We start from the raw sequence: 13,259 nt of genomic DNA, 5'->3' as shown, positions 1-13,259 counted from the left end.
GATTATTGGTCGTCTGCACATTTTCATTGACTTTCGCAATTAGGATTGACGCGCAAAGTGATTGACAGGCAGAGATCATTTGTGGGTGGCAGCGAGGGGGTGGTGACTGGAACATAGATCCGCTGCAGCCATTATAGGGGCGTGTCTCAGTCTGCAGCTGCCGTCCCATATGCAGGGAAATTGGTTCTAGTGTCTCATTACTGGCGGCCATTCTGCGCAATTGTAGGGTTACTCAGAAGATAATCAGCTGATCTGCGCCCAATGCTGAGTCTTTGTACACAGACACTTGGATTTGTGAAGCCGCCGGTGAGCGTCTCTGTACATATAATGGCGGCTGCAACATTTGTATGTTTTCAAACAGATAAGCTGCATACACACACAACGATTTTCTGAACGATTATCTGTCAGATTTTTTAAAGTGTAATAAATGATTTTTTTGAACTACAAACGATTTTTGCATATTCCCTTAATGAAAATCGTTGAGTTGGCCAGTCTGACTGAACTACAAACTACAAACGTGAACGTGCATGAACGATAAACGTTCATCGTTTTAACTTAGAAACTGAACGATTTTTTCAACAATTGAATGATAAATGATATCGTTAACGATAATTGTTCAATAAATCGTTGTGTGTGTATGCACCTTCAGTGACTCAAATTCGCAGCGTCATTACCGCCATCTCTGAGTCCGGCCCTGTGTTCATGGGTAATGCCCCCAATATGTTGTGTCATGCTTTATTTAGCATTGTGTCTATGTGGTGATGTGTTGTGTCATGCTTTATTTATCATTGTGTCTATGTGGTGATATGTTGTGTCATGCTTTATTTAGCATTGTGTCTATGTGGTGATGTGTTGTGTCATGCTTATTTAGCATTGTGTCTATGTGGTGATATATTGTGTCATGCTTTATTTAGCATTGTGTCTATGTGGTGATGTGTTGTGTCATGCTTTATTTAGCATTGTGTCTATGTGGTGTTATGTTGTGTCATGCTTTATTTAGCATTGTGTCTATGTGGTGATGTGTTGTGTCATGCTTTATTTATCATTGTGTCTATGTGGTGACCTGTTGTGTCATGCTTTATTTAGCATTGTGTCTATGTGGTGTTGTGTTGTGTCATGCTTTATTTATCATTGTGTCTATGTGGTGATATGATGTGTCATGCTTTATTTAGCATTGTGTCTATGTGGTGATGTGTTGTATCATGCTTATTTAGCATTGTGTCTATGTGGTGATATGTTCTGTCATGCTGTATTTAGCATTGTGTCTATGTGGTGATATGTTGTGTCATGCTTTATTTAGCATTGTGTCTATGTGGTGATGTGTTGTATCATGCTTATTTAGCATTGTGTCTATGTGGTGATATGTTTTGTCATGCTGTATTTAGCATTGTGTCTATTTGGTGATATATTGTGTCATGCTTTATTTAGCATTGTGTCTATGTGGTGATGTGTTGTGTCATGCTTTACTTAGCATTGTGTCTATGTGGTGACATGTTGTGTCATGCTTTATTTAGCATTGTGTCTATGTGGTGATATGTTGTGTCATGCATTATTTAGCATTGTGTCTATGTGGTGACATGTTGTGTCATGCTTTATTTAGCATTGTGTCTATGTAGTGATATGTAGTGTCGTGCTTTATTTATCATTGTGTCTATGTGGTGGTATGTTGTGTCATGCTTTATTTATCATTGTGTCTATGTGGTGACCTGTTGTGTCATTCTTTTTTTTAGCATTGTGTCTATGAGGTGTTGTGTTGTGTCATGCTTATTTAGCATTGTGTCTATGTGGTGATATGTTCTGTCATGCTGTATTTAGCATTGTGTCTATTTGGTGAAATATTGTGTCATGCTTTATTTAGCATTGTGTCTATGTGGTGATGTGTTGTGTCATGCTTTACTTAGCATAGTGTCTATGTGGTGACATGTTGTGTCATGCTTTATTTAGCAATGTGTCTATGTGGTGATATGTTGTGTCATGCTTTATGTATCATTGTGTCTATGTGGTGACGTGTGTCATGCTTTATTTATCATTGTGTCTATGTGGTGATATGTTGTGTCATGCTTTATTTATCATTGTGTCTATGTGGTGACGTGTCATGCTTTATTTAGCATTGTGTCTATGTGGTGACGTGTTGTGTCATGCTTTATTTATCAATGTGTCTATGTGGTGACGTGTTGTGTCATGCTTTATTTATCAATTTGTCTATGTGGTGACATGTCATGCTTTATTTATCATTGTGTCTATGTGGTGACATGTTGTTTCCTGCTTTATTTATCATTGTGTCTATGTGGTGGCATGTTTTGTCATGCTTTATTTATCATTGTGTCTATGTGGTGGCATGTTTTGTCATGCTTTATTTATCATTGTGTCTATGTGGTGATGTGTGTCATGCTTTATTTAGCAATGTGTCTATGTGGTGATATGTTGTGTCATGTTTTATTTATCATTGTGTCTATGTGGTTACATGTTGTTTCATGCTTTATTTATCATTGTGTCTATGTGGTGATATGTTGTGTCATGCTTTATTTAGCATTGTGTCTATGTGGTGACGTGTCATGCTTTATTTAGCATTGTGTCTATGTGGTGTTGTGTTCTGTCATGCTGTATTTAGCATTGTGTCTATGTGGTGATATGTTGTGTCATGCTTTATTTAGCATTGTGTCTATGTGGTGTTGTGTTCTGTCATGCTGTATTTAGCATTGTGTCTATGTGGTGATATGTTCTGTCATGCTGTATTTAGCATTGTGTCTATGTGGTGACCTGTTGTGTCATGCTTTATTTAGCAATGTGTCTGTGGTGACATGTTGTGTCATGCTTTATTTAGCATTGTGTCTATGTGGTGACATGTTGTGTCATGCTTTATTTAGCAATGTGTCTATGTGGTGACATGTTGTGTCATGCTTTATTTATCATTGTTTCTATGTGGTGATATGTTGTGTCATGCTTTATTTATCATTGTGTCTATGTGGTGACATGTTGTGTCATGCTTTATTTAGCATTGTGTCTATGTGGTGTTATGTTGTGTCATGCTTATTTAGCATTGTGTCTATGTGGTGATGTGTTGTATCATGCTTATTTAGCATTGTGTCTATGTGGTGACCTGTTGTGTCATGCTTTATTTAGCATTGTGTCTATGTGGTGTTATGTTGTGTCATGCTTATTTAGCATTGTGTCTATGTGGTGATGTGTTGTATCATGCTTATTTAGCATTGTGTCTATGTGGTGACATGTTGTGTCATGCTTTATTTAGGATTGTGTCTTTGTGGTGACATGTTTGTTGTAAGTATGCACATAATCATTTATTAATGCATGCTATAATACCATCTTTTACAGGTCTGCCCTGTCTCCTTTCCTATGTACTTAGAGGTAAGAATTGGAGGGGTCTGGGATCGATGAGAGGGTAGGCTACAAGTTTCTTTTAATTAAAGCTAAAGTGATGACATCCAGACTCACTGGTAATATATTATGCACAGATTATACATAAGATAATGTTTACTAGCCCATAAATTATAAAGATATTAGACATCGCAGAGAAAGTACAAGGCTGCAAGAATGCAAAGGGCCATCCAATATTTAAAATATATATAACATTAGGTGCAGAATTTATTATAATACATAATGAACAATTTCCTAATTAACATTGTAAAGTAATAACCTCACTATTCACTTTTTCCAAGAATTTACATTATAATTTCCAATTTTTACATATATTATTAGAGTTTACACATATGTAGTAAGCACTTTTGTATTATAACTTTATAATTCACATGTTCATGGGGGAAATTTATTTAGAAACAGTCTTTTCCGTGTGGCTTAAGCTCCTGGGTAAAGTGCCTGGAGCTATTCAATTAAGAGCCTGTGACTAGCCATGGGTCAGCTTTAATGCAGATTTCTGCTTGAACCTCCAGAAGATGTGAGCAGAAATAGTGTCTCTCTCATTACCACCTGCATACCTGTCTCATTGCCCCTCCATACCTGTCTCACTTCCCCTCCATATCTCTCTCACTGCCCCCTCCATATCTCTCTAACTGCCCCTCCATATCTCTCTCACTGCTCCCTCCATATCTCTCTCACTGCTCCCTCCATATCTCTCTCACTGCCTCCTCCATATATCTCTCACTGCCCCTCCCTGTCTCTCTCACTGCCACTCTATATCTCTCTCACAGCCCCTCCATATCTCTCTCACTGCCTGCTATATCTCTCTCACTGCCCCTCCATCTCTCTCACTGCCCCTCCATCTCTCTCACTGCCCCTCCATATTTCTCTCACTGCCCTTCCATATCTCTCTCACTGCCCCCTCCATATCTCTCTCACTGCCCCCTCCATATCTCTCTCACTGCCCCCTCCATATCTCTCTCACTGCTTCCTCCATATCTCTCTCACTGCTCCCTCCATATCTCTCTCACTGCTCCCTCCATATCTCTCTCACTTCTCCCTCCCTATCTCTCTCTCTGACCCTCCCTATCTCTGTCACTGCCCCTCCATATCTCTGTCACTGCCCCTCTATATCACTCTCACTGCTTCCTCCATATCTCTCTCACTGCCTCTCCATATCTCTCTCACTGCCTCTCCAAATCTCTCTCACTGCCTCCTCCCTGTCTCTCTCACTGCCCCTCCATATCTCTCTCACTGCCCCTCCATATCTCTCTCACTGCCTGCTATATCTCTCTCACTGCCCCTCCATATCTCTCTCACTGTCCCTACATATTTCTCTCACTGCCCCTCCATATCTCTCTCACTGCTCCCTCCATATCTCTCTCACTGCTCCCTCCATATCTCTCTCACTGCTCCCTCCATATCTCTCTCACTGCTCCCTCCATATCTCTCTCACTGCCCCTCAATATCTCTCTCACTGCTCCCTCCATATCTCTCTCACTGTTCCCTCCATATCTCTCTCACTGCCCCTCCATATCTCTCTCACTGCCTCCTCCATATCTCTCTCACTGCCCCTCCCTAACTCTCTCACTGCCCCTCCCTATCTCTCTCACTGCCCCCCCTATCTCTCTCACTGCCCCTCCCTATCTCTCTCACTGCCCCTCCCTATCTGTCACTGCCCCTCCCTATCTGTCACTGCCCCTCCCTATCTCTGTCACTGCCCCTCCCTATCTCTATCACTGCCCCTCCCTATCTCTGTCACTGCCCCTCCCTATTTCTGTCACTGCCCCTCTATATCTCTGTCACTGCCCCTCTATATCTCTCTCACTGCCCCTCCATTTCTCTCTCACTGCTCCCTCCATAACTCTCACTGCCCCTCCATAACAACCAATCAGCTCCTAGCTGTCAGTTAGCATGTACATTATATGATTAGATAGCTAGAAGCTGATTGGATGATTTCCATTGACAAATTCTTCATCTGTCTTTAGAAGATTTTATACATCTCTCCCAAACAGCGCAGTATGTGGACAGGTTATACTTTACATTAGGTCTGTGGTAAAGCTCTGATCACTTGTACAATGTATTAAGCCTAAATGTGATGCATTATTAAATGCTGTGACCCCTATACTACCATAATGTATGTTGTTTCAAGTCTATGCTTTTATTAAATACCAAATGGCCACAAAGATCTTCTGTTCCGAATTACTCTTTAAAATTTGAAACACAATAAGTTTTTTAATGAAAGGATTTTACATCTATGGAGAATTTAATAATAGGAAACATAAACAAATGCATGAGGATGATGGTTCTTGGATCGCGCACAGGGCGTGATTCAGAGCCGCTCGTTAGCGGCCGCTCGTTCGCTCCGAGCGATGTTCGCACATCTGCACATGCGTATGGGTCTTAATGCGCATGCGCCAACCAGTCAGTGCGGTCGGAAATCGTGTGCTCGCAAAATAGCAAGTGCCTGCTAATTTTAGTGACAGAATGAGGCGTTTGTGGGTGGTAACAGGGGAAGGTGCTTGAAAACGGGGAGTGGTGATCCGAACGCAGGCGTGCTTAAAGGTCAAAACGGGCATTTAAGGGTGTGCATAATTAGTAAAGCAGCGTCATCGGCCACGTCACTTGGTTGTCTTTTAGCCTGAACTGGTCGCATGATTGCTGTAGGAAAATCCAACCACAAGCACTGCGAGCAGTTCAGACGCCTTTCGATGTACTCGATTAATCTAATAAATAGCGGAGATGACGTATGATGCGAATGGCCAGGGGGCGTCTTTACAAAATAGCGAGCGCATATTTAGCTAGCTCAGACATAGAGGCATCAACAGACCGCAAAGAGCGAGAGCTCAAATATCCGGCCCCTTTTTCTGAACGAGCGAGCACAAATAGCATCCGGCTCTGAATCAGGCCCACAGTGTACTGTCCTGAATGTGACTTTAAAGTGCAAGTGTCATATGTATGGATGATCAATCAACCACTTGAATCCTTCCAATAAGAGGAGGCAGCAGTCCCTTCCGTATGTCTGTATGGCAGTCAGACGAAATAGTAATCTGGAGAGTGGGGTGGAAAGGACAAGCGCCAAATAGTGTGATAAATTAAAAATAAATGTGCCCGTGCTCAAATAAAAATGTGCGTACCAAAAGTAAATTCTTTAAGGCTTATCTGAAAATCCTGTTGGTGGATGAATGAACAAGGCCGGACCCGGGTTGCTGGTGCCAGAAAGGACCTTGATGAGAAGAGGCTCTTGACAGAGCCAGATGGAAAAGAAAAATAATATAGTGTAGTATTTCCAATATAGGGAACCTCGTATTAGTGGTTATGCGTACCCAATATATTCTTGTATGAGTGTATAGAGTAATATCCTTGTTTGCTCATCCAAATTTCTTTTTCCTTTCAGCCCCAGAGGTACTCACATACAGTGGTGATGGGCTTCAAATGAAACAAATACCCATCATCAGCAGTGGTGTACTTAAAACAGGGGGACTTTATTACATAAACGGAGTTACAAGCAAAATATAGGACAAATTAACACAAGGAATTAATTAAAAAAGCTTATCTGTGAGGTGGTATCAAATTTTTCTGAGAGCGGCTGGCAGTGCCCACAGTGTTTCGTCCTTTGGACTTCCTCAGGGGTGGAAATATAGGTGTAAATGTACAGCCTTGTATACCCTATGGTGGAGGTAATCAATAACCTTTGAAATTGGCGCTGATTGCCGTTTAGCGCATGCGCAGTGTGCCGTGGCCATCTTGGTGACATCATCCGTGATATCAGAAGTATCCCAAAATGCAGCGCGGGTTGCACCGCGCATGCGCGACTCGCAGGTAAACAGCGGCTTATAGTGATAAGTCCCGCTTTGTATGCCGTGTACATGAATCGGGGAACCCAGCAACAAGTGTGCAAACAAACTAGATAATCAGGGTACAACGCAGTGCTCCTGATAAATACTATGAACGGTGGCCATTTTGTTGGTTATCCAAAGATGAGTGGATAACGGGCGGCCATTTTGTTGGTTGGTAACAGGCACATCAAGTGACACAATTCAGACGGTGGCCATTTTGTTGGTTATGCGAATACACAGTAACTTCAGAAAGTCAGTTGTAAACCTGAATATATACTAAAATAACAAAATAAAAGATAAATGGAATATTAATAAAATATTCATGGTAAAACATGGTCATAAGATAATAAAAAATATAAATCTTTTATTTTGTTATTTTAGTCCATTTTACCTTTGATCTTATTCTATTTTATTCTACATTATTTTTTCTAGTGTCAATATTTGTGGAAATATTAACCAAGTTAATATCTGTCTGAGTGATGTACTAAGTATCTTAACTTATATGTCTATTAACTTATTATGTCAACATGACACTGATCAAGATCACTACACTGTCATAGAATAGGTTCTGATTATATATTCAGGTTTACAACTGACTTTCTGAAGTTACTGTGTATTCGCATAACCAACAAAATGGCCACCGTCTGAATTGTGTCACTTGATGTGCCTGTTACCAACCAACAAAATGGCCGCCCGTTATCCACTCATCTTTGGATAACCAACAAAATGGCCACCGTTCATAGTATTTATCAGGAGCACTGCGTTGCACCCTGATTATCTAGTTTGTTTGCACACTTGTTGCTGGGTTCCCCGATTCATGTACGCGGCATACAAAGCGGGACTTATCACTATAAGCCGCTGTTTACCTGCCGCGAGTCGCGCATGCGTGGTGCATCCCGCGCTGCATTTTGGGATACTTCTGACATCACGGATGATGTCACCAAGATGGCCACGGCGCACTGCGCATGCGCTAAACGGCGATTAGAGCCAATTTCAAAGGTTGTTGATTACCTCCACCATAGGGTATACAAGGCTGTACATTTACACCTATATTTCCACCCCTGAGGAAGTCCAAAGGACGAAACGCATTGGGCACTGCCAGCCGCTCTCAGAAAGATTTGATACCACCTCACAGATAAGCTTTTTTAATTCATTCCTTGTGTTAATTTGTCCTATATTTTGTTTGTAACTCCATTTATGTAATAAAGTCCCCCTGTTTTAAGTACACCACTGCTGATGATGGGTATTTGTTTCATTCGAAGCCCATCACCACTGTATGTGAGTACCTCTGGGGCTGAAAGGAAAAAGAAATTTGGATGAGCAAACAAGGATATTACTCTATACCCTCATACAAGAATATATTGGGTACGCATAACCACTAATATGAGGTTCCCTATATTGGAAATACTACACTATATTATTTTTCTTTTCCATCTGGCTCTGTCAAGAGCCTCTTCTCATCAAGGTCCTTTCTGGCACCAGCAACCCGGGTCCGGCCTTGTTCATTCATCCACCAACAGGATTTTCAGATAAGCCTTAAAGAATTTACTTTTGGTACGCACATTTTTATTTGAGCACGGGCACATTTATTTTTAATTTATCACACTATTTGGCGCTTGTCCTTTCCGCCCCACTCTCCATAAACAAATACATAATCATACTTTTTTTTAGCTTTCCAAGCAATGACCATATGTAACATTAACGTTATCCACAGATCTAAATCCGATCGTCTGTCCCCCTGGTACAGAAACATCAAACTGTACAGGCTGCTGGTCCGAGTGTCCAGTTATAGGACGGTTATGTAACAGTGAATGTAAAAATGGCTGCGCGTGTAAGGAGAAGGGATATGTTATACATAATAAGGGATGTATTCCCCTCCCTGACTGTCCATACATTCCCAAGACCGGTAAGTCATTTCCTACTTATGGTTTTCTATTTTGTGGCTGTTTTTTTTTTTTTTCTTAACCTTATAGAGAACACAAAGTATTTCATCCTGTTTGTGTGGGATTTGTGGCCTGTTATAGATAAAAGACAATGGTCTGCGCTGAACGAGGTTGTGCTTCCGGTAGGGATAAACCTTAATCACACCAGATAAAAACAATATATAGTAGTGTTTGGGCATATAATGTGTGTGTATATAATGCATTACTTACCGGTGCAGGAGGAGAGTACTCTGCGCTGTCTTCTCTTCTGCGATGCCTGGACCCCCTAGTGCCGACCCAAGTACGCTACTGCGTATGTGCGACATCTCCACCCATCTTCACTTTCATTTCCATAGAGGGAGGACGTGCCACTGATAATCTCCACAATGAGACTGCCTTCTAGTACAGGAGACACCCTGCGGACTCCACTGTGGCGCCACCGCTGTGTGTAAGGTGGCACATACTCCATTGCCATCACTGTGTATATACTTTATATACGGGGCACTCACTTCCACATACACACACATCACCTGTATTATCCCCCACATCTTCCTGGCTGGATCTACACAACCTACTGTATTGTGTACTTATTGTGGTAACCCTGTGTTATCCTGAAACAGATTCTAACTAGGGGTGTGCACAGGCCACTTTTCGTGTTTTGTGTTTTGGTTTTGGATCTGGATCTTTCTTTGTATTTTGGATCTGGATTGGTTTTGCCAAAACCACCCTTCCGTGTTTTGGGTTCTGGGTTTTGTATTTTGGATCTGTATTTTTTTGAAAAAAAGCATAAAAACAGCTAAAATCACAGAATTTGTGGGTTTTTCTGCTCCTTTGCTATTATTAACCTCAATAACCTTAATTTCCACTCATTTCCAGTCTATTCTGAACACCTCACACCTCACAATAGTGTTTTTATGTCCAAAAGGTTGCACCGAGGTAGCTGGATGACTATGCTAAGAGATACGAGTGGGCGGCACAAACACGTGGCCCATCTAGGAGTGGCACTGCAGTGGCAGACAGGATGGCAGTTTGAAAAACTAGGCCCCAAACAGTACATAATGCAAAGAAAAAAAAGAGGTGCAAGATGGAATTGTCCTTGGGCCCTCCCGCCCACCCTTATGTTGTATAAACAGGACATGCACACTTTAACAAACCAATCATTTCAGCGCCAGGGTCTGCCACACGACTGTGGCTGAATTGATTGGTTCGTTTGGGCCCCCACAAAACAAGCTGGCAATTAAACTGCCCCTGCACAAACTGGCTCTACGGAGGCAAGATGTCATCCTCATCCTCCTCATCCACCGATTCCTCACCCTCTTCAGTGTTGTGTACATCCTCATCCACACAGAGTATTAATTCGTCCCCGCTGGAATCCACCACCACAGGTCCCTCTGTAGGTTCTGGAGGCTGGTCTCCCTGGAAGAGTTGATAATTCATTTTATTGAACATGATCTTCTCCACATTTTATGGAAGCACCCTCCTACACCTTTCGCTGACAAGGTTCCCGGCTGCATAAACACTCTTTTGGAGTACACGCTGGAGGGGGGCAACTCAGGTAAAATAGAGCCAGTTTGTACAGGGGCCTCAAAATTGCCTCTTTTTCCTGCCAGTACAGGTATGGACTGTCTGATATGCCTACTTGGATGCTGTCACCGATGTAATCCTCCACCATTCTGTCAATGGTTACAGTATCATATGCAATGACAGTAGACATGTCAGAAATTGTTGCCAGGTCCTTCAGTCCGGACCAGATGTCCAAACTTGGTCCTGCCTGCCCTGCATCACTGCCAGCGGGTTGCTTAGGTTACCTAAGTTATTTCCTGGCAGCCCCAGTTGCGGGAGAAAATGTAGAAGGAGCTGTTGACGTGTCATGTTCCTCTTCAGCTGACAGTGTTTTCACCAGCAGGTCTTTGCACCTCTGCAGGCTTGTGTCAGACAGAAAGAGAGACACCACATAGGCTTTAAACCTAGGATCAAGCACGGTGGCCAAAATGTAGTGGTCTAATTTCAACAGATTGACCACCCTGGAATCCTGGCAAAGCGAATGAAGGGCTTCATCCACAAGTCCCACATGCCGAGTGGAACAGCTCCATCTTAGCTCCTCCTTCACTTTCTCCAGCTGCTTCTGCAAAAGCCTAATGAGGGGATGACCTGACTCAAGCTGGCAGTGTCTGAACTGACTTCACGTGTGGCAAGTTCGAAGGGCTGGAGAACCTTGCACAACACTGAAATCATTCTCCACTGCGCTTGAGTTAGGTGCATACCCCCTCGTTTGCCTATGTCATAGGTGGATGTATAGGCTTGAATGGCCTTTTGCTGCTCCTCCATCCTCTGAAGCATATAGAAGGTTTAGTTTCACCGCTTCACAGCCCCTTGCTTCAGGTGATGGTGGGGCAGGTTCAAGAGTGTTTGCTGGCGCTCCAGTCTTCGGCACACAGTCGCTGAATGGCGAAAGTGGCCAGGAATTTTTCGGGCCACCCAAAGCGTCTCCTGCACGCCCCTGTCACTTTTCAGAAAATTCTGCACCACCAAGTTTATTGTGTGAGCAAAACATGGGACATGCTGGAATTTGCCCAGATGTAATGCCCGCACAATATTGGTAGCGTTGTCAGATATCACAAATCCCCAGGAGAGTCTAAGCGGGGTAAGCCATTTGGCAATGATTTCCCTCAGTTTCTCTAAGAGGTTGTCGGCAGTGTGCCTCTTACTGAAACCGGTGATACACAGTGTAGCCTGCCTTGGAACGAGCTGGCGTTTCTGAGATGCTGCTACTGGTGATGCTGCTGTTGTTGCTGCGTAAGGCGATACATCTACCCAGTGGGCTGTCACAGTCCTTAGTCTGCCCTGTTCCACTTGTCCACATGTCCGTGGTTAAGTGGACATTGGGTACACCTGCATTTTTCAGGACACTGAGGACACTTTTTCTAACGTTTCTGTACAGTCTCGGTATCGCCTGCCTAGTGAAGTGGAATCTAGACGGGATTTGGAACCGGGAACACACTACCTCCATCAATTGTGTAAATCCCACTGCCACTAATGGCGGATACCGGAAGCACGTCTAACACCAACATAGCAGTCAAGGCCTCAGTTATACATTTTGCTTCAGGATGACTGCTGTTGTACTTCATCCTCCTCGCTAAGGACTGTTGGAGGGTATATTGTTTAGTAAAAGTAGTGGTGTTCCTACTTCCTCTCTGGGATGATGAACGACTCCCAGCAGCAGCAACATCAGCAGCGGCAGCAGTAGGCGATCCTCTGGAGGAATCCCGGATAGGAGAGTCAGTCATGCCAGTGACATGGCCTGCAGGACTACTTCCGATCCTGACTAAGGAGGAAATTGACGAGGAGGGAGTTGACGGTGTGATTTGCAGGCGCTTGGATACAACAGGACAACGGGATTATGTGTCCCTGGACTGCTTACGGTCTTAGCCAAAGTTTCTGAACATGACAGTAACTTTTTATGAACGCGCTGCAAGTGCCATATAAGGGAGGATGTTCCTAGGTGGTTAACGTCCCTACCCCTATTTATTTCACCTTTACATATGGTACATATGGCAAGACAGTTGTTGTCCGGATTTGGATAGAAATATTGCCAGACCAAAGAGGTGGAATGTTTGGTCTTCTGCCCAGGCATGACCGTGATGGGCTTTTTCATCCCACGGACAACAACTGTCTCCCCCGGAGCCTGATTTAAACAAACCACATCACCATCAGAATCCTCCTCGCCAACTTCCTCCTCAGCGCCAGCTACACCAGTATCCTCATCCTGTTGTACTTCAACAGTGACATCTTCAATTTGCATATCAGCAAGTGGACTGTGGGTGCTCCTTTCAGCACTTGCAGGGGGCGTGCAAATGGTGGAAAGAGCCACCTCTTCCCGTCCAGTGCTGGGAAGGTCAGGCATCGCAACCGCCACCACACTTGGACTCTCCTTGGGGATTTGTGATATCTTCTTAGAACGCACAGTTCTTCGCTGTGCTTTTGCCAGCTTAACTCGTTTGATTTTTTTTAGTGGGAGGAGGGCTTCCATCGTCATGTGAAGCTGATCCACTAGTCATGAACATAGGGAAAGACCTTATCCGTTCCTTGCCACTCCGTGTCGTAAATGGCATATTGGCAAGTT

The 13,259-nt window shown here is 43.2% G+C and overlaps 1 protein-coding gene across 1 annotated transcript in view; it reads left to right on the top strand.

The window, feature by feature from the left end:
- The window catches only part of LOC148474891 (zonadhesin-like), a 97,378-nt gene that overhangs the window by 56,832 nt on the left and 27,287 nt on the right, over positions 1-13,259 (top strand). The window contains exon 2 of the mRNA XM_088458024.1: positions 8,929-9,120. Coding sequence (XP_088314150.1) covers positions 8,929-9,120 — 192 coding nt within the window. The remainder of the gene's footprint in view (positions 1-8,928; positions 9,121-13,259) is intronic.

The sequence above is a fragment of the Taudactylus pleione genome, unplaced genomic scaffold, assembly GCF_031769625.1.
Source record: "Taudactylus pleione unplaced genomic scaffold, aTauple2 ptg000802l, whole genome shotgun sequence".
Classification (NCBI taxonomy): domain Eukaryota; kingdom Metazoa; phylum Chordata; class Amphibia; order Anura; family Myobatrachidae; genus Taudactylus; species Taudactylus pleione.
Note: the sequence above shows the minus strand (reverse complement) of the source record. Positions and strands in the feature narration are given on the sequence as shown.